The sequence below is a fragment of the Triplophysa rosa genome, linkage group LG5 (assembly GCF_024868665.1).
Source record: "Triplophysa rosa linkage group LG5, Trosa_1v2, whole genome shotgun sequence".
NCBI lineage: Eukaryota > Metazoa > Chordata > Actinopteri > Cypriniformes > Nemacheilidae > Triplophysa > Triplophysa rosa.
Window position 1 is genome coordinate 18,429,182 of NC_079894.1, and position 22,533 is coordinate 18,451,714.

A 22,533-nucleotide genomic window follows, 5' to 3' on the forward strand; every position below is an offset into this window, starting at 1 on the left:
CGTCATTGTTTATCTCGAACCGCTTTAATATTGTACTCGTCTAGATAGAGAGAAAGTGAGAGTGCGATGGAGCTGAAACTGGGGAGCGAGAACGCGTTTTACTCTTTTACTCAATGATGAATAAACTTTCAGTTAATCCATGGGTCACATGCGTTGCGAACTGGCGAGCACGATCCGTATGGATCAAGGATCATCCCGCGATCCGTTTCACCACGATACCGCAGCGGAGAGGAAGAGGAAACGCGCGTTGTAGAGTTGTTTGTCCGTTTAGGGCTGCTGTACAAAACATGGCGGCCAATTCAATGTATGTAGGCCCGCTCTGTATGTAGTTATAAATAGCTTATTCTAAGGTATTACAAACATAATGGTTCATTACGTAAGGTCTTTATACACCTCTGAAGAAATAGTTTTGTATATTATATTGCATTTCCGTCAAAAAACGCCATATTGTTCCTTTAAAGTAAGGATTTTAATCTGAAGAACATAAAATCAAATGTATTTTTTACTTTTTGTATATTCATGGGAAGCTTTTAGGAACCATATGGCCAGTTAAAACCCAAACACAACAAAGTAAACTCAAGAGTCTTCTAGGGTTTCTGCTCTATGGCTTTTTGATTGGTTCTCTTTCCAAGGGACTTATTTGTTACGCCAAGAACCATTGAAGAACCTGTAGAAGAAGGTTGACACTGTCCTTTATTTTGGTCTTCCCTGTCTCTTTAAGGGGGTTTCTCTGAGACCTATGCAGCTCTGTGTGACTACAATGGCATATCTTGTAAGGAGGAAGTGCAGTGGGTAAGAGCTTAACAATTTCCTATTGACTTAAAAATATAATAAGTGTCGCTGCTTCTGGCGTCTAAATCTGTTTTCTTCCTCTTTCTGGGTCTATCATCTCTTTTTTTAGGATGTGGACACCATCTATCACTCTCAGGACAACAGAGAGTTTAACCTGTTGGACTTCAGTCACCTTGAAAGCGGGTAACCAGAAAACACTCTTCTCTCGATGTCCGTGTACTTTATCTGCAATAAGGAATCGCCTCTTATTAGCCCTCAATTTCAGCGCTATCTCTGCATCACACAGATCAGCGGTTTAATGGCTTCTTCGTTTTCAAAAGATTAATCTAATCTAAACCGTACGCTGCGTTAATTGCTCCGTATTGACAGGGATTTAAAAAGTAACTGACACAGATGATCTGATGCCTGACACTTCTTCCAGTATGCGCTGAATTTTCGCGGTAATTATACATTTTGGCTCCTTGCTGTGGCATCCCTGCTGACTTCCTGTCTGTTGGGAGTCGTGCTGTGGGACTCGCAGTGTCCTTTTACATCCGGCCAATCGGTGTCAAGTTGTCCCCTGTTCCGTGCTGATTCCAGATCAGATGGTTTGGATTTTCTGCGGATGTCCGTCTGAGTTTGAGTCGTAAGTCTGGTGCAGATCTCGCTCCCTGCATATACATGACCTGTAGGAATCAGGGCCAGCTCTGCACCCGCATGACTCCTACTCCGCTGCTTTTAACACATCAGTAAGGAAATGCACTTAATATTTATACTCTGACTTGGGGATATATAACGGTTCATTGGGCACGTTGCTCAAGGGTAGTTTCGGTTATCTGCAGAGAGAGGATTTCTTTCAGCTGTCACATGATGAAATTCTCATAGATTGAATGTAAATCATGTGTAGAGTTTTTATATTTTAACATTTTTAAGAGCTTTTGCATTACAAGAAATAGTGCTTGTCATTTTAGATATGTCCAGTAGGGTTGATTCAGGTTTGAATGCTTTCTGTGCTTCTTAGATGAGCACGCAATTTATTGTGATTCTGTATTTATCAGAATGTTATGTAAACATTTATGTAGTTGGATGTCCAAGCTCATACAATTATGAATGATACAAGTCACAGGCAGTTAAGGGGCCAAGATATCAAAGCTGCCCTATTTTGAAGTGAGGATTCAGATCCTTTCAAACAGAAATAGAGAGATGGGTAGGATTCTCCTGACCTACATTTTGCAATACATCATGCTCCCGTGTGCTGTTTTCAAGGACATGAATGAGATTGAGTGGGCTCACTAAATTACTGTGCAACTGCACTACAAAATGTAAAAAAAACCTCCAATACGTCCATGCGAATAACAGTAAAATGTATAGTTTAAATTTATAATTTAAAGTTTGTATGCATTTGAAAATGAAAATTCTGTCATCATTTACTCACCCTCTTGTCATTTTAAACCTGCATGACTGACTTTCTTCTGCAGAACACAAAAGAATATATTTTGAAACATTTTGGTAACCGAACAACGGTGGCTCCCATAGGTTTTGTGTCCATACAATAGAAGTGAATGGGTACCACCGTTGTTTGGTTACCAAAATTCTTCACAATATCTTTTGTTTGTGTTCTACAGAAGAAAGTCATACATTTTTGGGTAAACTATCCCTTTAAAATATGGTCTTTAATCAGAAACTTTGCAAACGTGGTTGCCGAAGTGTAGACTTTATTCTAATCGCCTTGTGAGCTGAATGTCAACATGTTCCTGCAAAAAGATTTTATTCCGCTGGTATATGGTGACCCAGTAGTTCTTAGTCTAAGGTTAGGCACAATATCAACAAACATACTGGAGAACACTTCAACCGCTCTTGTTTCTTGGTATCTCACTGACAGGAGCACTTAGACATTACCGTCTACTCGCCCCACATCTGTCTTGAGGATGTTATGTTATTGATTGTCAAACATTTGTTCCATTAGACATCTACAGAGAGAGAGACAAACAGGAACGGTAAAAGACACGTTCAGAAGCAGGGAACAGTCGAGCACACACTGCATCCAAACACAGCAATGATGAACCACAGCCATCGGCTGTATACTCTAATGGAGGATCCCACTCTCTCTCATTTCTTCCTGCGAGTGCCGTAACGTCTGCCGGGTGAAATGGTTTTAGGCACGTTGCCAATATTAAAAGCTGTATCATAGACACATTGCACTGAGTAATCCACTGACCTGGCATCAGTTTTCCCCATCGATCCACACTGTCCTCTTTCCTTCCTCTCTTGGCTTTGCTCTCAGGGAGCATTTACTGATGAATCCATCATTTTTTCGTGAATAATAACATCTTTAGTTTAGTCTCGGAGAGATCATGCAGTCTTAAGAGGAATTGCATGAGAAATGCGAGAGGGTTGGTCGCATCACCTCTGCGAGACTATCTGTTTTGATTTTTGTCCTTTCTGTTTCTGGTTTTGTTACAGGGACCTTGCAGTGATCGTGGCAGCCATGGCTTATAACTCATGGTTCACCAAACTTTATTGCAAGGACTTGCGCATTGTAAATATTGTTTATATCCTTTTTGATCTCCATTGTGTGATGGTGCTGTGTGGTGAAATACGAGTGTGTTTTTGTTGTTGGTTCAGTTTTGATGTCTGTCTCATTTTCTAAAAAGTAGTGTAGTACAGTAATTATTAATCTTACAAAGTAATGATAAGTTGTATGATTAAATGCTATGGAGTACCATGTAAACACCCTTGGGATGAATTGGATGCTAGCCGTGAAATAAAATGCACAGATTTTTTGGTTTCCATATACTTTTGACTACGTAGTACAGTAGAGTAATGTATAAAAACACAGTGATAGCATTACTGTACAGTTACCATTAAGTAAGGGCTGTGTGGCCGCATGTCTCTCAGATCTGATGTCTTTCTGAAATCTGCTGTTAAGTCCATGTCTTTGTGCATGAGATTAAAGTCATTATGGACGGTTTTACAGAAGAATTTAATTCCTGTGCTTTTCTTATTTCCGTCTTACACACACACCTCAGACACGATTTTGCTCTCTCTCTTTGCACAGAGTTCAGAGGTCGGGGAGCAGATTTTGCACACTGTCAGTAAATCCAGCAGCTTGGAGGAGCTCACGTTGGAAAACGCAGGTCTTAAAGCGTGAGTTATAAATCTCTCGGTTTCTTTCTCTCTGTTATCTATCACTCGGAGAGCTTCTTTTTATCTAAAAGTTCCCTTCTTGTTCTGTCACTGTCGTTTTACCTTTGTGCCGTAGCCGGTCTTATTCCCTTGCCGTATCTCTGATGTCGTTTTTCATCTCTGTCCCAGAATGTAGTGCTTCTTATTGCGGTTCCGTATCAACTGGCTTTCTTTCTGTCATTTAGAGATTTCCCACAGAAAATGGCCACTGCCCTGTCAGAAAACCCAGCATCAGCCATACACTCCATTAACCTGGCCCACAATTCACTGGACAACCAAGGTATATGCATCAAAGTGTGTCCTCTCTCTCTTTCTGTCTGTGTATTTACCTGCCTTTGTCTGTGTTACACTTTCTGTATCAGCAGGCTCATCTGCTATTTCTGTCTCTGATCGGGTGTGGGTTTTTTTAGTAGCTCTGTTTTGCTGGCTTATTGTGATTTGTTCTGTGTGTTGCTGATTTGAAAATGAGCCTTGCGTGTGTGCCGTATAAGGTTGCAATGACAAACCGCAAAATTGATCATTATTATAGTTGGCAACGAGTTGTATCATTGATTGGTTGCTGGGCACATCATGTGCCAACTAGATACAGAAAGGAAATACGATCAACTAAAATACAGCTTGTGGCAGTGCAAACGCCTCAGTTGGCGTAAAAAAACTACTGTTGGTATTTACTAAAGGCACGCAGGCAAAATGAGCGCTAATAAGGCGTGGACACAGATTTTTTCGTGACTGACCTTTATTGCATATGTATTTGTAGGAATTTCCTCTTCAGACGAAGAGTATTTAAATGAGTCACGCAACGCGATTTATTAAGGTTTGCACTCGTCATTGTACTGGTATTTGCGGCTTTATTTAACGTCCAAAAAAAGCATGTTTTAAATCCTGCACTAATTTTGGGTGCTATTAGTAGAGTGTGTTTGTATTGAGTCTGTATTGCGCCGGTGTTTTTAATGCGCACCTTGTTAGTAAAGCACCTGCAGAAATTTCCACTACCACCGGAGCTTTTTTAAATTGCGCTCTCGTGCTTAGTAAATCTGGCCCTAAATGTTGGTCTTAAATTGACCACTTTTAATTAAAGTACTTCATGTATTGTGTATTTTTATTAGAAATGTAACTTCATTGGGGTTTTTCTATATTATCTGTAATTTTGTGAATAGTTTTTTGGACAAAATGTAATGCATAACATAGCATGCATTTATTCTTTTATGTTTGCTTTTAATGAATAGTTCACCCCAAAATTAAAAATTCTCTCCAAATGTACTCACCCTTATGCAAGTTTTTAAATGTCTCCTGAATTGAAACAATATGTATATGAGAGAAACGGTTAGTTTTGTGCTCATTTTAAGAAATTGAACATAACAACGCTATGTACAGTATGGCAACATTTGTGACTCCAAATCTTGCGTCAAAATATCATATGAAAAATAGTCACAAGACTATTTTTATATTTTGGGTGAACTCTTCCTCTACTAGTCAAGCAAATGTAATATCGTAATATTATATTATTTGTTATAATAAAAATATTAATATACAAGCATAATATGATAACATTATTTGTCAGTAAAATTCTGAAAGCACAGTTTTTTGCCCTCGAAGATCTAATAAGAAAAAATGTTACACGTGCTTTGTTTTAGTCATTTTTAATACACTGAATGTCCTCATGTGTCAGATTCTCTTGGTCACATGCCTGACACATGTCATTCCCTATCACATCACAAAGATCTGTGTTTGTGTGTATATGCATTTAAACAGCAGCAATGTCACTATTTGCCTGAAGGTATGTGTTCATGTGCTGCTCGTGAAAGTGTTTGTGTATGTATATTTCCCTACAGGTGTGTCTAATCTCATCCAGCAGGTGTGTCGGCTGAGCAAAGGCTTACGTCTGCTTAACCTCTCCAAGACGTCGCTCTCTTCGAAGGGTGTGTGCAGAACCTATATGTCTTTGGGAATCTAGCCCCCTCTGTTGGTTTAGTCTGTAACAACTCTTCCACTATCCCCAGACACAAGGATTGGTACCTCCAAATTTTATACCACCAGATCTGAGCCAAACCCAGAATCATGCAATGTTTTTATATTTCCTCTCTGATTGGCTCGCAGATTGTCAAAGCTCTTTTTCTAAAATGTATGCAGATAGTTGACCTCTGGCATGTACATGCCAGTAGAGATCTAACAAACAATGCTTCTGTAACATTTCAGCCAATAATATAACGTCTCTCACTCCACTGATATAGAATCAGTTTTTTTGTTCTCTCTTAAATGGTTAAGATCATTGATGGATTAGTTGCACCTGACTGCAGACCCGAGTCAACCCAAATAGTCTCCACTTGGAAAGCCCAGACTCAATTATCTGTAGCCTCGGCTGCTTCCAGGGTCTGGTAACTCTTTGTTTTTTTCTTTCAATCGATACAATTATAAACGAGTGGAGAGATGGATAACCATCCAGCACGGGCCATGAATCCGTCGCCGCTCAGTGTCGTTCCATCATTAATCCTTATTTGTAATCTGATTTGTGACAACTTCATTACAAAAGTTTTGAATCGAATACAGAAGTTACGTGAGAGAACGTACACCTAGAAAATGTCTCATTCCACTTTGAAAAATTTCATTTCAACATCTGACACATTGTTTGGTTTTCTTGTTAACCTCGGAGTGAGCGACGGCCCACGGTGCGGAAAAACTAATTTACACATCAGAATAAACCACGGCAACCGTGAAAGGCTGAACCAAGAAGTGATAGTTCATAAAAGGTTGCATTGGTAATATTTTGATGAGTAAATTCTTCCTTTTGAGAGCACGGCGAGATGTTTGTGTTATTCCCCAGTGAGGAAACGTACCGGCGGAGTTCATTGGCAAACTGCCGCCTAACAGAATAAGCCAGGCTGCTTTTTTGTCTAGAGATATAAAAGGCAATCACTGGCATTTTCCTCTTGTATTCAGCGATATGAAAACCCACCCGGCTTACTGAGCTTGTTATAGTGAGTTATGGTTTGCTGGTGCTGTGTCGTACTGTGTTATTAGACATCTTCCTGTCGTTTCTCCCAGGTGTCACATCTCTTTCTCAGGCCCTGTGCTCCAGTGATGACTACTCCAACTCGCTGCTTCATCTGGATCTGAGCAAGAACCCTGGAATTCTGTCTGGAGAAGATGCAACGGTTAGAGCCGAAACACATGCACACGCGTGCGCATGCTTGTTTTTATATGCTCGTTCTTAAATTAGGCTAGTTTTAAAAGACTGGGTTGAGAGGTACGTTTAACTTGGGTTCAGGCTCCTTACAGTAAGCAACCACTCAGACCACTTTTGTAGGTTTTGGCTGGATAAAAATATATAGTTGTGACAGAATAAAATGTCAGTTGCAACAGATTTTTTATTATGTATAGACGATTTTATCGGACGTACACGCCTGGCCCGAAGTTAACCTCTAGTCTGTGTTAGGGTTGTCACGGTACCATAAACATGTCTTACGATACTATACCAGTTGAAACATCTCGATACCAAGTAGTATCACGATGCTGTGCCATATAATTCAAATCTACACAAAAAACACAGATTTAGATTAAACATTTTGTATTTACTATAGTAAACTGTATTATACTTTGCACTAGAATATTTTGTTGTATTAACTGTAGTAATTTGATAAATTGTAGCAAATACTGTAGTATAGGCCTACTTAAATATTTACTATGGTAAGACTCAAAATCACTAGTGTCTATGAGTTTTAGTAGTTTACTGTAGTAAATACTAAAGTACACTAGATCATTTTTCATGTGGGAACTAATTCAAATGTGGGACAAATTTCATTGATACAGCAGTCTTTATAAAGGGAAATATTAGGCTTTAATGCAGAACTAAGACGGCCAGTAGGTGGCGTCAATTTTCCACCAAGTTACTGAATCATTTAACCAACTACGCTAATTTGAATCATTATCTCGTCCGAGTCATTCAAAACACACATTCATTTAGGAGATAAACACCGCAAAAAGCCAGATGTAAGTGTTCAAATAAATATTAATGCGCATATGCACCATTACCTACGGTACTATGATACTACCGTTTCAAAAATAGAGAGGCATCGCGGGTATTTTGAAGCTTTAGCATCGCGATGCTACCGTAGCACCGGTACACCGTGCAACCCTAGTGTTTGGCTATAATATAACATATAATAATATAATGTCTTATAATATAATAATATAATGTTAGGTTATATATGATTTATTTTATATTTAATTTATATGAATGTTAATTTTGTATAGTATGAATTGTATCAAATTACAATAAAACTACTTAAAAGTTATTGATTCTTTGCAGAGGTCTACTGGAAGTAAAGATTGGGCCACATAACGTTTGTTTATGTTGTTGCTGCTGAAACAATCTATTTACAGCAATATGTAAATAAGTGGGCGTGGCTATCTCATGTGTAGTGCAGCACCATTGAGAAGTAGAGAGAGTCGCGTCAACTCCGTTGATTCCAACGGAACAGTTTTTTCACTGCAATGGCGGTTCATGGAGCCTCTCAATTGTTCCCGAAAGTCACTAGTAATGCATGGCGCTGCTGCTAAACAGACCAATTGAGGTAAACTTTTAACACATTTAAAGATGTAAGTTGCATAATGAATAAAATAAATTAAGAAATAAAAAGAAAAAACACAACTTCCTAGAACTATCTGACGGCTCCATGAATCACGTGAAGCTCGAAGATTTTTAACTTCCGTTGTCGCAGCTCTCTCTCAACGGCTCTTGTGCAGCTGCATGCGCTAGACTGTGTGCAAAGTAACTTGAAGAAAGATAAACACCGATCAAGAGGGGGAGGAGTTTATTATTTAAAGATGTGACATCTGTGATGGGGACATGGTTTTAGTTTCTATATACAGCTCTGTAAAAAAATTAAGAGATCGCTACAAAATAATTTTCAGTTTTTCAGAATTTACTATTTGTGGGTTTGTGTTTAGGTAAAAATATCATTTTTGTTGATCTTTTTGTTGATCTAGTTGTTTTGTGAACTATTGACAACATTGCTCTAAAATTCAAAATAAAAATAATTATTTGCATTTAAGTAGTAACACTTTGCAGTAACACTTTTCCACTGTTTTGGATGAGTTTAGCCTACTGTATATATTTAAAATGGGGGAAAAGCACCGCTTTGATTACTTAAAATCAGTCAGCTGCAGAACAGTGTTTATTCTCTTCATACATTCAGAGACTGGACCACTGGACTATAAGTTTAGATTTTTTTGCTGCCTGTCTTGGCTGGTGGAGAGGATACTATTGGTGTGTTCCACTTCAAAAGAAATAAAGAATGACAGACTATTTGGGCCAAAGTAGGGGTTAAAGGCGGGGTGTCCGATTTCTCTTAGCCGTTGTTGATGTTCAAATCACCAAAACAAACACACCCCCATCTGTCGCTTTTGTGAGCGCACGCTCGGCTAATGTCCGTCCTGTGCATTGTGCACGTTACTGCTGATTGGCTACAATGTTGTTTTGGTACTCGGCCCGTCTAAAGCGTAATTCGGAAATCGGTTACCCCGCCTTTAACTAAATCTTATTTCACCATTTGATTTTACTACCAGGTACAGTAGGTCAATTTAACAGTCCAGTTGCATTTTAACAAAGAAACTGAATAATGTGGAAATGAAAAACTGCTTCTTCACTGTATGAATTAAATAAACACACTGATTTAAAATAAAGACTTCTTCAGTCAAGTTTGTATTTTGTTGTTTCATTAACATTGATGACAAAAACAGCAGTAGGTTTTTAGTCTATACGTAAGGAATAATGTAATGCAGCCGGTTGTTATCTGAGAATAGACAGTGTGATCAGGACACGATGCGAAGCAGAGATATAGTGATATACATCCAACTGTCTACTTTCATTTAAGACACAACGGACTGTTTCCGTGTGTTTTTGACTTGAAGTTTATGTACTTTTTTGCTTAACAATGCTACGATTGAAGTATAGCAGAAAGTATATTTAAAATGATACAAATATAATATATAAAATATAAAAACAATAATAGAGATATGAAATATGCATCCATTCACTCAAGCACATAGAGCACACCCACACAGATGCCAAAAATGACATTAACACAAACCCAGGTACACAAACTCACACACACATCCCTATTAACAGCCTCACAACTCTTCCCTCTTCACAGAATCTGTACCTGTTCCTGGCACAGCCGAACTGCCTGGTGCATTTGGATTTGTCAGGCACTGACTGTACTGTAGACTCGGTGAGTTGACAATGCATCTCATCCTTCTAAATATGTTATTGCCAAACTGCTTTTTACTCACTGCGATTTATGTATTTTCACCCTAGACATGACAATTTATCATCGATTTCAGATTGATTTTCCCATTATATTTAGTGGTCATAAATTACAGAATCGTACTAATAGTTGCTTCTCACTCTCTCGTCGTCTTCTTTCTGTTTTCTCGCTCAGTTATTTGGAGCTCTGCTGCGGGGATGCTGTGCTGATCTCTCATACTTGAACCTCTCCAAAAACTCCTTCTCTCACAGGTGAGATAAACTACCTCCCACAAGCTCCCGCACGATAATCTGTCACTTTTAAGACAGCCTCGCAGATGAGCCGAACCTTCCCCAACCACGCACATCATTGCAAGTTGGTATGACTCATCTAAGTTATGCAGAAACACAGTTTGATGTTTTCTTCTATGAGGACATGGAAGGTTGGAAAGATCTTGTCATGCACAATTGGTCAAGGTTTGATTGGTTAGCATATACCCTCCTTGTCATATCACTTTAAATATGACTATGAATTACTAAAGATGGTTTTTAGTTTAGTTTAGTAGCTGGTTTGTCAAGGGTGGTCTGCCAACTGGTCTAGCAGGTTGACAAGTCTTCCAGATGGCACTCTGTTCAATCAACCATCTAAATCAGCTAGTGACCATAAATGAGCAGGTAAAATCAGCTACTGTACCATCCGAAGTTGCATTAAAGTGGATTTCCCAGCAGGGAAAAGTACCTTTATAGATACTGGCAGTCTGTGATTATAATTTAAATTGGGACATCAGTGTTCAGAGTTTATGGGCCGGTACGCTCACAGATGGTGTTTCTGCCAGAAGCATTAAAGAACATCAGATGTTTGGGTATGTTTGTGTGTGTATTTGCTTAGTTGTAATTTACGGACTAAATTGTCCCCAAAAGCAGTGTAAAGTGACAGAGGGGTTCGGTTTTTAGAGTTTCTATAGGAAATTTTATGGGTTAATCTGTTGAGCTTCATATTCGACAAGCCAATGTGTCTTTTGGTTCCTCTAGCACAGTTAGCAAAACGTGAGACCTGACAAAACCTCTTGGGGTTATTAAGGAATGTCTCCGGTTTAGAAGAAAAACAAAGTTAAGTACATTCAAATTTACCTTAAATTTTTAAAAGTTTTAAGGTCCGTATATTTTCACATTTTGTTGGATGATTTTATGTAGAAAACAGTGAATTTTTTCAGAAAAAAATTGTTTCACATATAATGATGTCAACAGGTTTGTAAGATGGATAGATTTAGGGGCAGGCATTTGAAAATCTCATTAGCCTAGTATGACAACCATCATGTCCGAGAGGTCTTGACTAATAGATCTAAAGCTTTGTGTGTGTTGGTTTGTCCTACATAACCAGGAAAAAAACAACTGTCATTTTCTACATTGTGCAACATTCAAATGACCTAATAAACATACTAAATAATGTTATAATGGTTTAATGTATGAATGCAAAAGAACACTATTAGCATATGTTAGCATAAAAGAACACTAAATAGATACCATTAGTATAAAAACCATTAAGTCTTTATAATGATTCAATGTGTGTGTGTGTGTAGCTGTAGGCTGGAGAGATATAAAAACACAGCAATTCATCTTCGCACTTGACTCCCATTGGAAGCGCACAACAATCCCATCTTCCCTCTCACCATGCTAACAGCATTATGAGGAACTCTGTGAAAGATGAGGCTAATTTTAGCAAGGCCTATTGTTTAGATCCAGAGGTTGCTCTGTCAAATTCATATGCTCTTAATTGGGTTTGAATGTGCAGAGGGAAGAGATTTTGAAGACGATTGGCTGTTTGCATATTGAACTGTTCTCAGCTTCTTCTTTACAAACACATACACACACTCTTTCTCCCAGTGCTAATTTCATCCACTCACAACACCCACCCAGACTCCCACACTCGTGAGCGCACATGTGCAGCAATGTAGAAGACAGGGGAAAAGTGGCCCTCTTTGGAAAAATGAACGTCATTGCAAACCTGTATGACTTTGTTCTGCAGAACACAAAAGATATTTTGAAGTGGGTAACCGAACAGCTCCGGCACCCATTCACGTCTACTGTATGGAAACAAAACCAATGCAAGTGAATGGGTGCCGGTTAACAACATTCTTCAAAATAGGATATTAGTTATTTTAGGGAAAATAAATGGAAACTGGTAAGATATGCTTGTTAATAGATAATAATCAATAAACTCTTGACTGTGAAAGCATCTCTATATGAGTGACTCAACGTGCATGTGTACGAGATGAAATTTGGTTACACTAGTGCCACGTGAGGACAGCAATGGAAATCTGGAGTTGATAAGACAGAGAGCTTATGCATATTGAATGGGAATGTTCCCTTAACACTGTGCTCTTGTTAACACATTCAACACACACACTCCTCTCTCGCTTTAATGATTTTGTCACTATTCGGGACATACCGTGAAACAAATGTTATCATGAACTGTCATGGTTTTACTCCTTCCCAGCATCTCTTATTTCCTCAGTCTCATTTTCCTTGTCTAGTTGTGTCCCACCTGGATGAATTATTTGTTTGGGCCGCAGTTCTGTGCCACATACCAAGAAAGCTTGTTAAAATGTTTAACACGTAATTGTGGTACAAATGACTCCATTTCTAAGTGTCACGGTTCAGCAAGGAGCGGATCCACTTGCAGTATAAAGGCGTTTTAATAAATCAGAGTAACAAAGTTCCAAAAGTAACATCAGATCCAAAAAAACACAAGGGAGAACATACAATTCACAACAGACAACTGAACACAAGTGCTATATATATATATATATATATACACACACCAATGAAGGGACAGACAGGTAATGAGACCAATACACGATAACGAGACAAAGCATGATGGGAACTGGAGTCCAGGGAGGCGCAGGCTGGTCAGGCGGCCACGGAGGCGCGGGCTGCCAGGGAGGTGGCCAGGGAGGCGCGGGCTGCCAGGGAGGTGGCCAGGGAGGCGCGGGCGGGTCAGGCGGCCAGGGAGGCGCAGGCATCTTGGGAAAATCATCGGCAGCCATCTTGACTGAAACAGGGAATTCTAGAAGATCATAGGCGGCCATCTTGACTGAAGCAGGGATCTCAAGAAGATCATCGGTAACCCTCTTGTTAATGGCCTTCAGAACTGGAGAGCAATACATAGCCCAGACACAAAGCAGAGCGGTAGTCATCACCATCAGATTGAACTCCCAGAACAGAACCTCATGGACGGACATCTCTGGAACCACCAGACTCAGAACCACCCACACAGGCGCCAGTGGAGTGTCTGCCAAACTCGAAACCAGACCTCTGAACCTGAAACCAACCATCATGTGAGCAGACTCTGTATTGGTAGCAGTCAGCGTGGGGCTAGGAAGCCTCCACAACTGGGCTGACTCCATGACCTGCCGATCCAGAGGCTTACTGCCCCCCCTTAAAAAGTCTTAGGGAAATCCTCCACCTCTCCAACGGTGAAGGGAGAGCCCACTAGGGACAGGGCAAAATCCAAAAATTCACCAAGCGACCCTCAAGGACCATTACAATTGAGGTGATCATGAAGTGTTTGATTTAATCCATAGCAAAAAAAATCTATAAGTGCAAAGTCTGGTAAATCTGTAAAATTGGCAATGTTCAGAAAATCTGTAATATGGTCCACGAGGGTAAGATTACCTTGGCGCATGCTGACAAGACGTACTGCTGGATCCATGCTTGGTGAATCGTTCTGTCACGGTTCATCAAGGAAAACAAGGAGCGGATCCAATTGCAGTATAAAGGTGTTTTAATAAATCAAAGGTGTAACAAAAGGATCCCAAAGTAACATCAAATCCAAAGTAACACATAGGAGAACATACAACAACGATTCACAACAGACAACTGAACACAAGAGCTATATATACACAGATGAAGAGACAAACAGGTAATGAGACACAGGTGAGACCAATACACCATAACGAGACAAAGCATGATGGGAACTGGAGTCCTTACAAAAACACAGGCAGAACACAGAGTAGCATAGCTACTCAGGTGGCGAACAGAGGCGACAGCAACAGGGAATAACACTAAGAAGCCGGAGGTTATTCTTTAGAGCCCTTTTCTGCCTTGTCGTTCAGGGCTTTGTGAAGTGCAGTTTCATGTATTATTAATAAAATTTCCCCCCGATTTCTGTCACGCTTTCAGGAAAGTGAGAGAGACGCTTCCTTCTTTCCGCCAGTTCTTCAGTTCAGCGTTCAGCCTAACTCACATCAGTCTGGCTTCAATGAAGATGCCCCCCGACGTGCTAAGGTGAGCCTGGTCTCCCTTTAATTTGCACAAAGGCTTTTTTATGCTACACCTAACTTTGTCATCTTTAACACTTGGTTAAGGAAAGTTTCATGCTTGTAATATTAGAAGATTTGAAACCAATGTTTATTTAAGGGTTATGAAGCTCTGATACCTGTTGTCCTTTGGCGTATAATACAAATATCCTGCCGTATCGTTCATATAATTTGACTTGAAATTGGGTTTTTGCTTTTCAAATATTGTACAGTTGGTGTACATACTGTATATTATATCTTCAATATGGTTAAATGTTCACCCAAAAATGAAAATTCTTTCATAATTTACTCAACTTCTTGTCATTTCAAACCTGTATGACTTTCTTTCTTCTGCAGAACACAAAAGAAGATATTTTGAAGAATGTTGGTAACCAAACAACAGATCCCATTGATTTCCATTGTACGGACACAAAACCATTGATATAGTAATATACAGGTTTTGAACAACATGAGGGTGAATAAATTATAAAATAATTAAAAAATATATTTTTGTATGAACTATACCTTTAAGTGATAAAACAAATGCACAGAAATCAGTAAGGAGCAGGATATCCTAGAATTGCATTATAGGAAAAGTTCTCAAAATCAAAATTGTGGTTTTTTTAGATTCACGAGAGCACTTCGACGCAGTTCTCTCGTGACATGCACCATAGACTGACAAGACAGAGGAGAATATATTGATTATTTTGGTTTGTTTTTCGCACATGAAGTATTCTCGTCACTTCAAAAAAATTCAGTTGAGCCACTTTAGTACTTTTCTGGACCTTAAGAACAACTATAAACATGATGTCTATGAGGAGGCCTGGAAATGTCTCGGATGTCACCTAAAATATCTTTATTTGTGTTCCAAAGACGCCGGGAGGTCTTAAAACATGTTGAATGTCATGTGGATGAGTAAAAAATAACACAATTTAGATTTCGAGATTAACTTTTCCTTTAACCCTGGGCGTCAGAAGCCCCTGAGGTAACAATTTCAAGTGTGACATACCCATTAAAAAAACGCGCCAGTGATTTATTTCTACTTTTGAGAGCTCTTCAGCGCTAACCGAGGTCAGAATAAAGACGCTCACACAGATGCTATTTTGGGAAGCCAGAATGTTTTCAAAGAAGTGTTTCAAACAGGGTCATACCTCCTCACATCCACAAAGCAAGCGCAAGACGCGCTGTCACACCCAGCCGAACACCTGATTTCAACTCTTTTCTGTAAACACCACTGGCCCACACCAGAGGAGTCGAACTAATCTCTAAGCTCTTAATCCGTTAAGACCTGTGTAACACTGTGACACTGCCCATATAGACCATGTGATTTGATTTATTATAGAGATCAACCATGACAGCAGACAATAGAATAAAAGTCTTTTCAATGAGGCATGTAATATTGTCTTTATTCGTGGTATCTTACAGATGTTTACTGTCATTTCCACAGGGCTCTGTTCCTTGGGCTTTCATCAAATCCTCACATCACTGACCTGAACCTGGACATCAGTGGCTGTGAGGTACCGCCACCCCCTCTTGTTGCCTTAAATCTGCCTTTCTATAAATGCCTGTCCTGCTTTCTACGGCCAACCTGTCTGAGCTACAGAATTAGTTACACAGAAAAGTTTATAAATGTGCATACATCTCTGTAGGGCCTTCATTGACTTATTTTGACCTCAATGCTCTACAGAGTGCATTTTGTAAATCTTGCTCGGCAAAGAACTGAAAACGTTATGACATGTTAGTCCTGTGTCAGCTACCATAGTGCTTCAAAAGGGAGGAAATGTAAACGTAAACCGTTGGTTGTAATTCGCAACCTCACGGCTAGATGCCGCTAAATTTCATACACTGGACTTTTAAGAGAATGGTTCTTTGGTGAACCAAAAATTCTTCTTCTATGGCAATTTTTAGAAACCTTTATTTTTAAGAGTATATATTCGCAGGACAAGGGCATTTTTAATACAAATGTTAAGTTGGGTATATTGTTGTGTTATTATTGAGGTTGTCAGTATGTTTTATATTTTGTAATGTTACACATTTTGCTGACCATAAAAATGATTGAAGTTGCCATTTAGATTTTGCTGAACACCAATTATAGGCTAATGCACCTGATGTTTAATATTTTCAGTGCAGCTTTATTCAATATAATGTCATTCTTCAAAAGGTCAGCCCATGTTCAGTGAACTTTATCATTTTTCATGTGTAGTAATGGTTGGAGACATTTACCTTTATTCATTTGGCTGACACTGTCATCCAAAACAACTTACAGTGCATTTTATCCATAATGTGTGTTACCTGGGGATCAAACCCACAATCTTTTGCTCTGTTAAAGGAAAATGCTCTACCAGTTGAGCTACAGGAACTTTTGGTTTGATTTTTTTGTTGCTAATATGTCAAGGCTACAGAAAGGATAACACATGATTTTACCTTAAGAAATATTCACTGGAATAAAATCAACTATCCCCTGTGTAAATAATTAAATTGCTAACTATAACTATAACAAAAATTAGAAAACTGTACTAATAACAGATTAAAATGCTGTGAGTTTTTTTTAATACATTAAATTTATTCGTTTGTCAAATTTTTTTTTTTTTCAAAATTTTATCTAAAGCGGCTTACCATGCATTCAATATACAGCATATATTTCATCAATATGTGTGCTCCCTGGAAATGAAACCCAATTACTTTGGCAAGATGACAGTATCACCATGCACAACCAGTTGAGCCATTGGAAAAATATGAGTGCTTGCAGCTATAAATTATGCATTTTAAAGCCTTTGAGGATTCTGTCTGACTTTCTCTATCTCTTTTTCACTCTCTGTGTGTCTCTCTCTCTCGCTCTGTTTTCTGTCTCTCAGCTCAGGTCTGCGGGAGCAGCAATAATACAGGATCTATTCCCCAGAGTCTCCTGCATCAGCACACTGGACATCTCAGACAATGGTGAGACATCCAACTGTAGAAATCAAAAGAAGCTTTTGTCCAGCTCTTCTCTCTCTCTCTGACCTTCAACCTGTCTCGCACTCTCTCTCTCTCTCTCTGTCCCCTCAATTGCTTTTTCATTCACTGTTGACACTGCTTTAACATTTCTCTGGTCGTTTCAGGGCTGGATGCTGATCTTCTGTCTGTCATTCCTGCCTTCTCCAGACACCCATCTCTCAAACATCTGCTCCTGGGCAAGAACTTTAACATCAAGGGCAGGTACATGTTAACTAACACTTGTGCCTATAGATGGTGCTGGTAGAACCCAAGTAACTTCATGTTTATTAAACCTTTACGCTTCAGCTACTACGCCTGGCTTTTAACCACTAAGTCACATCACCCAAAGGTATTAAGACTACATTCACACTGCCAGCCCTAAGGCTCAATATCGATGTATTGCTCAAATCAGATTTTTTTTGCTTGCGCAAAAGAACAGCACGCAGAAATAAGCATGGAGGCCAAGTCTGCAGCATGGAGTAGAACACTATAGCTAACACCGTGTCTACACCGGACGCTGTGCGACACATGGCTTGTTCTAATAGGATTGTCGCGCCGTATCGCACCACGTCCGGTGTGGACAAATTTTAAAATTATAATGGGTTCTAATGCGTTCTATTGTCTCTTGTCGCGCCGCATCCGGTGTAGACACGGTGTTACGCTTTAAGATCTTACGTTTATCTATTTTAGGAGCACATATAGAAGTGGCTCCGAATCAAAAAGATTGGATTCCATTCATGTTCAAACTGTCATGCAAAAAAAAACAGTTCTTGGTCATATATAGGCAAAGAAAATCTGTTTTTGTTGTGAATGTGGTCTAAAGGAGCACAGATGAGCAATACAATAGATATCCACACTGGTACAGGCAGATGAGGTAAACAGGTTAGAAAAGTCTGTGAAATAGTCTGCAATCACAAAGTGAATGTGAGCACACTGTAGGCGGCTCTCTGGGAAGCATGAGGCAGAGGAGGAGACTAGGGGCAGGTGGGTGAAGTGTCATTAATCTTTGAGATGAAAGAGTTTAAGTGTGTGTGTGTGTGTGTGTGTGTGTTCATGTTTGTTTATCCCGGTGGGGACCTAAACCTGAATGCACACCAACACATGGGGACTCGTGTCATCGTGGGGACCAAAATTGAGGTCCTCATGGGCAAAAAAGCTAATAAATTGTACAGAACAATATTTTTTACAAATCTAAAAATGCAAAAAGTGTTCTATGATCTTTAGGTTTAGGGGTTGGGTTAGGGATAGGGGATAGAATATACAGTTTTTACAGTATAAAAAACATTACGCCTATGGACTGTCCCCATAGATAGTCAACCAAAGCCTGTGTGTGTGTGTGCGCGCGTGTGTGTGTGTGTGTGTGTGTGTGTGTGTGCGCGCCCGTGTAACCCCTTCTGATTCCCGTGTTTGCAGGATTCTGGACGAGGTTCTGCAGAAACTAGTGCAACTGGTGCAGGAGGAAGAATGTGTGAGTGTTTCACGGACATGGACACACACATGTTAAAAAACATGCTTGATTAGTGTTACATCTTACACAGGTTTTTACTTATAGTTTTGCTACTAATAGTCTTTTGATTAAAATCTTCTTTAAATTTCATTGTAAATGTAATTGTAACATGTTTGCTAAATTAGCAACAACATCCCTGCCATAACATGCTTGCAATACCTAAAACTATTGACATAACCACTATACAAAAATCAACATTTCAAAAATCAACTTTTTTCTAGATGTACAGTAGAATAACATGCGGTTGTAAAATGCAAGACATTTTTAATCATACAAAACCTTTTCAAAAAGAGTGTTACAGTTTATCTACCTACTAAAATGGTTCAGTTTAAGGTCCAGTGTATGAAATTTTGCGGCAACTAGCGGTGAGGTTACGAACTGCAACCAACAGCTCACTCCACCCCTCCTTTACGAAGCACTACGGCGGCTGACACAGGATTAAGATATCATCAAGTTTTCTCTTCCTTCCCGAAGGAAATAATGTATTTATGAAACGCGCTCTGTAGAGCAGTTTGTCAGTTTAGGGCTGCTGTTGAAATAACATGGCGAGTTCCATGCAAGGGGACCCGCGGTGTATGTAGATAGAAATAGCTCATTCTAGATAGTAAAAACATAACGCTTTTATGCATTATGTAAGGTCTTTATACAGCTCTGAATACATAGTTTTGTATATTATATACACATTTAACTGAGTATGTTGGGGCAACACACAACATCCTACTATGACTATTTGAGTATTGGCAGAGGGGTTTTTGATTTTGTCAATGATAAAGACTAGTCATAATGATATGTAACAGATGGAACAAACTTTCTCTTCAGTGCTTTCACTGACAGCATTAACGCTACTTTCCCATACCCACCTTTCACCCTTTTCCTAAATTCACACACACAAAGTCTGTCCATCCTATATCCACTTGAGTGTGCTTTATCGCACTACTGATCCATCCATCTTTCTGTTTCTCTCTCTTTTAATCTCTTTCCTTCAGGGCAAATAGGCCCTTCACTGCAGATATCACCAAGTGCTTGATCAATTATTAAATGATGTTTTTTTCAGATCGCACAGGTTGCAAACATACACACTTTCCTCTTGCTCTTCTGTCTTGACAGGCCCTGCAGAGCCTTTCTCTGGTCGACTCCCGGCTGCGATCGAGGGGCACGGTGCTTGTGAACGCTCTCGGCAGCAACGCCTGCCTGAAGAAGGTGGATCTGAGCGGGAACGGTCTGGAGGACACAGGAGCGAGGATGCTCAGCAAAGCCTTACAGATCAACACCATGCTCAGGTACCCGATTCTGAGATGTTGTTTCCGGTGTTGAATGAGGCAAATGATGGGTTATAGAATAGATTGTAGTTTCGATTCTGGATGCTGATTGGTCGAAGCAGTCGAGCAGGCCACATATCAGTTTACACGATGTGAGGGAGTTTATCTATAAATATCTAGTAGAAGAATGTGACTGAATTGATGCAGTTGTAAATAGCATACTGTAATATTGTCTTGTGTTTTCTTGTAGAAGCGTGACGTGGGATCGAAATAACACATCTGCCACGGGTTTCCAAGATGTTGCTCGAGCCCTAGAACAGTATGACAGACACTTTAATATTCATGTTATGCATTCTCAGTGCATCCATGTGACTCACTCGTACCAAACTTTACCACATCATACTGCAGTATAAATCTTCCAGTCCATGTCTACAGTACATACGTCTAGTTGTGTGTGTGCGTGTGTGTGTTTGTCTGTGATTGCATAGTCTTTCATCACCTTCCTGGCCTGCCTGTGATGCACAATTATACTATTGTTCTGGAAGAACCTTTCCTCCCCAGAGATCTATGTTTTTGGTATTTAACGTAGATACTTTTTAACAGATTTGAACTTGGAGATCCATTCAGAGAACTGTAATCAGGTGTTTGGTGAAAGCTTTAATCCTTAGCTTGATTTTAAAGTTTATTCTCAACAGTTTTTCTCTCTTTTCAGTAACTTCACTTTGCAGTATATGCCCATTCCACTCAGCGATGTCACGCAGGCGTTCCGCAGCGCTCCTGAAAAGACAGAACAGGCTTTAACTAAGGTGAGAATGCTTGATTTTTATTTTGAAGGCCGAACACTCTGAGCACTTTTCCACCATCGCGCCGAATCGTTCTCGTTGCTTAATCGTTCCACTCCATGCCGATCCATGCCAGCCGGTACGTAAATGGTTTCATTTTCCACCGCAGGGCTGATAATGGAAATTTTTAGAATGTAAACACAAACGCGTCACGCGCTGCCTCGGTAACACTAGAGACTGAGCTATAACGGCTCTGCGGTTATAGAACCGTGCTGAAAATTCCGAGCCGAGAACAGTTTGTAATCGTGTCGTGTCGAACCAGGCTCACGTGGAAACATAACTGTAACCGTTTCAGACTGTGCTTAGAACGAATCGGCACCATGGTGGAAAAGCACTCAATATGTCACTCAAGTTTTCTTTCTTTCTAGTGTTGCATTGTGGGATAGTTATGACAGATAGCAGTGTTGTTTCAATGCTGTAATTTTTGTCCATGGAACACAAAAAAATATATTGCTGACCACAGTCTGTCAATCGCCGAAAATAAAAGCTTTGCACCATCAAATCTATTAAATTCAGGTCCGACAATACCAATTCCTGTTTGATTTAGCCACAGCTCTATAGAAAAAAATAACCGTACACTGGTTTGCAGTAAAATGAGTGTGAACCAATAGTGTCAGAAATGTTGATTTTACTCGGTTAAAGGGATAGTTCACCCAAAAATGAAAATTCTGTCATTATTTACCCTCGAGATGTTCCAAATCTGTATAAATTTCTTTGTTCTGATGAACACAGAGAAATATATTTGGAAGAATGCTTGTAACCAAACAGTTTTTGGCCACCATTGACTACCATAGGAATAATTGCTTTATAAATGTCTTTGTTCTGTTGAACATAAAAGAAAATATTTTGAGGAATGTAGGAAAGCAAACCGTTCTGGGGCACTTTTGACTACCATTGTCATTTTTCCTACTATGGTAGTCAATGGTGTCCAAGAACTGTTTGGTTACAAGCATTCTTCTAAATATTCATACAGATTTGGAACAACTCGAGGGTGAGCAAAGGAGGACAGTCCCTTTGATACATAATCATCCTCTGCTGTTTAGTAATAACAGTTTTTCTTCTTTTAACTTTACTTTTTGACTTTATTGGGAAAGTTGCTGAGTTCTGAATAGATGTTAATGTGGGTTGTGCATCACAGCCATGAAGATTTGGGAGGCGTTTTCGCATTGTACAGTAGTTTCAGTAAGTGCACTGCGGAGATTTGAGTTGTAAAAGTTAGTGTGTGTGTTTTCATGGTACATAGACCTCATTTATTTCAGAAGAACAAGGAAAATCTGCAATCCGTAATTCGTCCCCTTTAAATCTATGTAATGCCGTGTGTGTGGATTTCATGAGATTTACGGTCCCACAGCGGTGAATGTTTATGCACGCGCTTAATGAGCCTGAGAGAAGTCAAAGTTTTACAAAGTCACTGCTGAGACAGGGACACGGCACATAATACATTTATCTTCTG

At 39.5% G+C, this 22,533-nt stretch overlaps 1 protein-coding gene across 3 annotated transcripts in view; it reads left to right on the plus strand.

Annotated features, from left to right (window-relative positions):
- The window catches only part of carmil3 (capping protein regulator and myosin 1 linker 3), a 54,607-nt gene that overhangs the window by 12,321 nt on the left and 19,753 nt on the right, over nucleotides 1–22,533 (plus strand). For all 3 annotated transcript variants that reach the window (XM_057334383.1, XM_057334384.1, XM_057334385.1), the window contains exons 7-23: nucleotides 722–792; nucleotides 902–975; nucleotides 3,235–3,310; nucleotides 3,830–3,918; nucleotides 4,143–4,237; nucleotides 5,790–5,876; nucleotides 7,000–7,109; nucleotides 10,110–10,187; nucleotides 10,398–10,474; nucleotides 14,384–14,488; nucleotides 15,947–16,016; nucleotides 17,355–17,436; nucleotides 17,598–17,694; nucleotides 18,886–18,940; nucleotides 20,087–20,259; nucleotides 20,489–20,557; nucleotides 20,951–21,044. In XM_057334383.1, coding sequence (XP_057190366.1) covers nucleotides 722–792; nucleotides 902–975; nucleotides 3,235–3,310; nucleotides 3,830–3,918; nucleotides 4,143–4,237; nucleotides 5,790–5,876; nucleotides 7,000–7,109; nucleotides 10,110–10,187; nucleotides 10,398–10,474; nucleotides 14,384–14,488; nucleotides 15,947–16,016; nucleotides 17,355–17,436; nucleotides 17,598–17,694; nucleotides 18,886–18,940; nucleotides 20,087–20,259; nucleotides 20,489–20,557; nucleotides 20,951–21,044 — 1,502 coding nt within the window. The remainder of the gene's footprint in view (nucleotides 1–721; nucleotides 793–901; nucleotides 976–3,234; nucleotides 3,311–3,829; nucleotides 3,919–4,142; nucleotides 4,238–5,789; nucleotides 5,877–6,999; nucleotides 7,110–10,109; nucleotides 10,188–10,397; nucleotides 10,475–14,383; nucleotides 14,489–15,946; nucleotides 16,017–17,354; nucleotides 17,437–17,597; nucleotides 17,695–18,885; nucleotides 18,941–20,086; nucleotides 20,260–20,488; nucleotides 20,558–20,950; nucleotides 21,045–22,533) is intronic.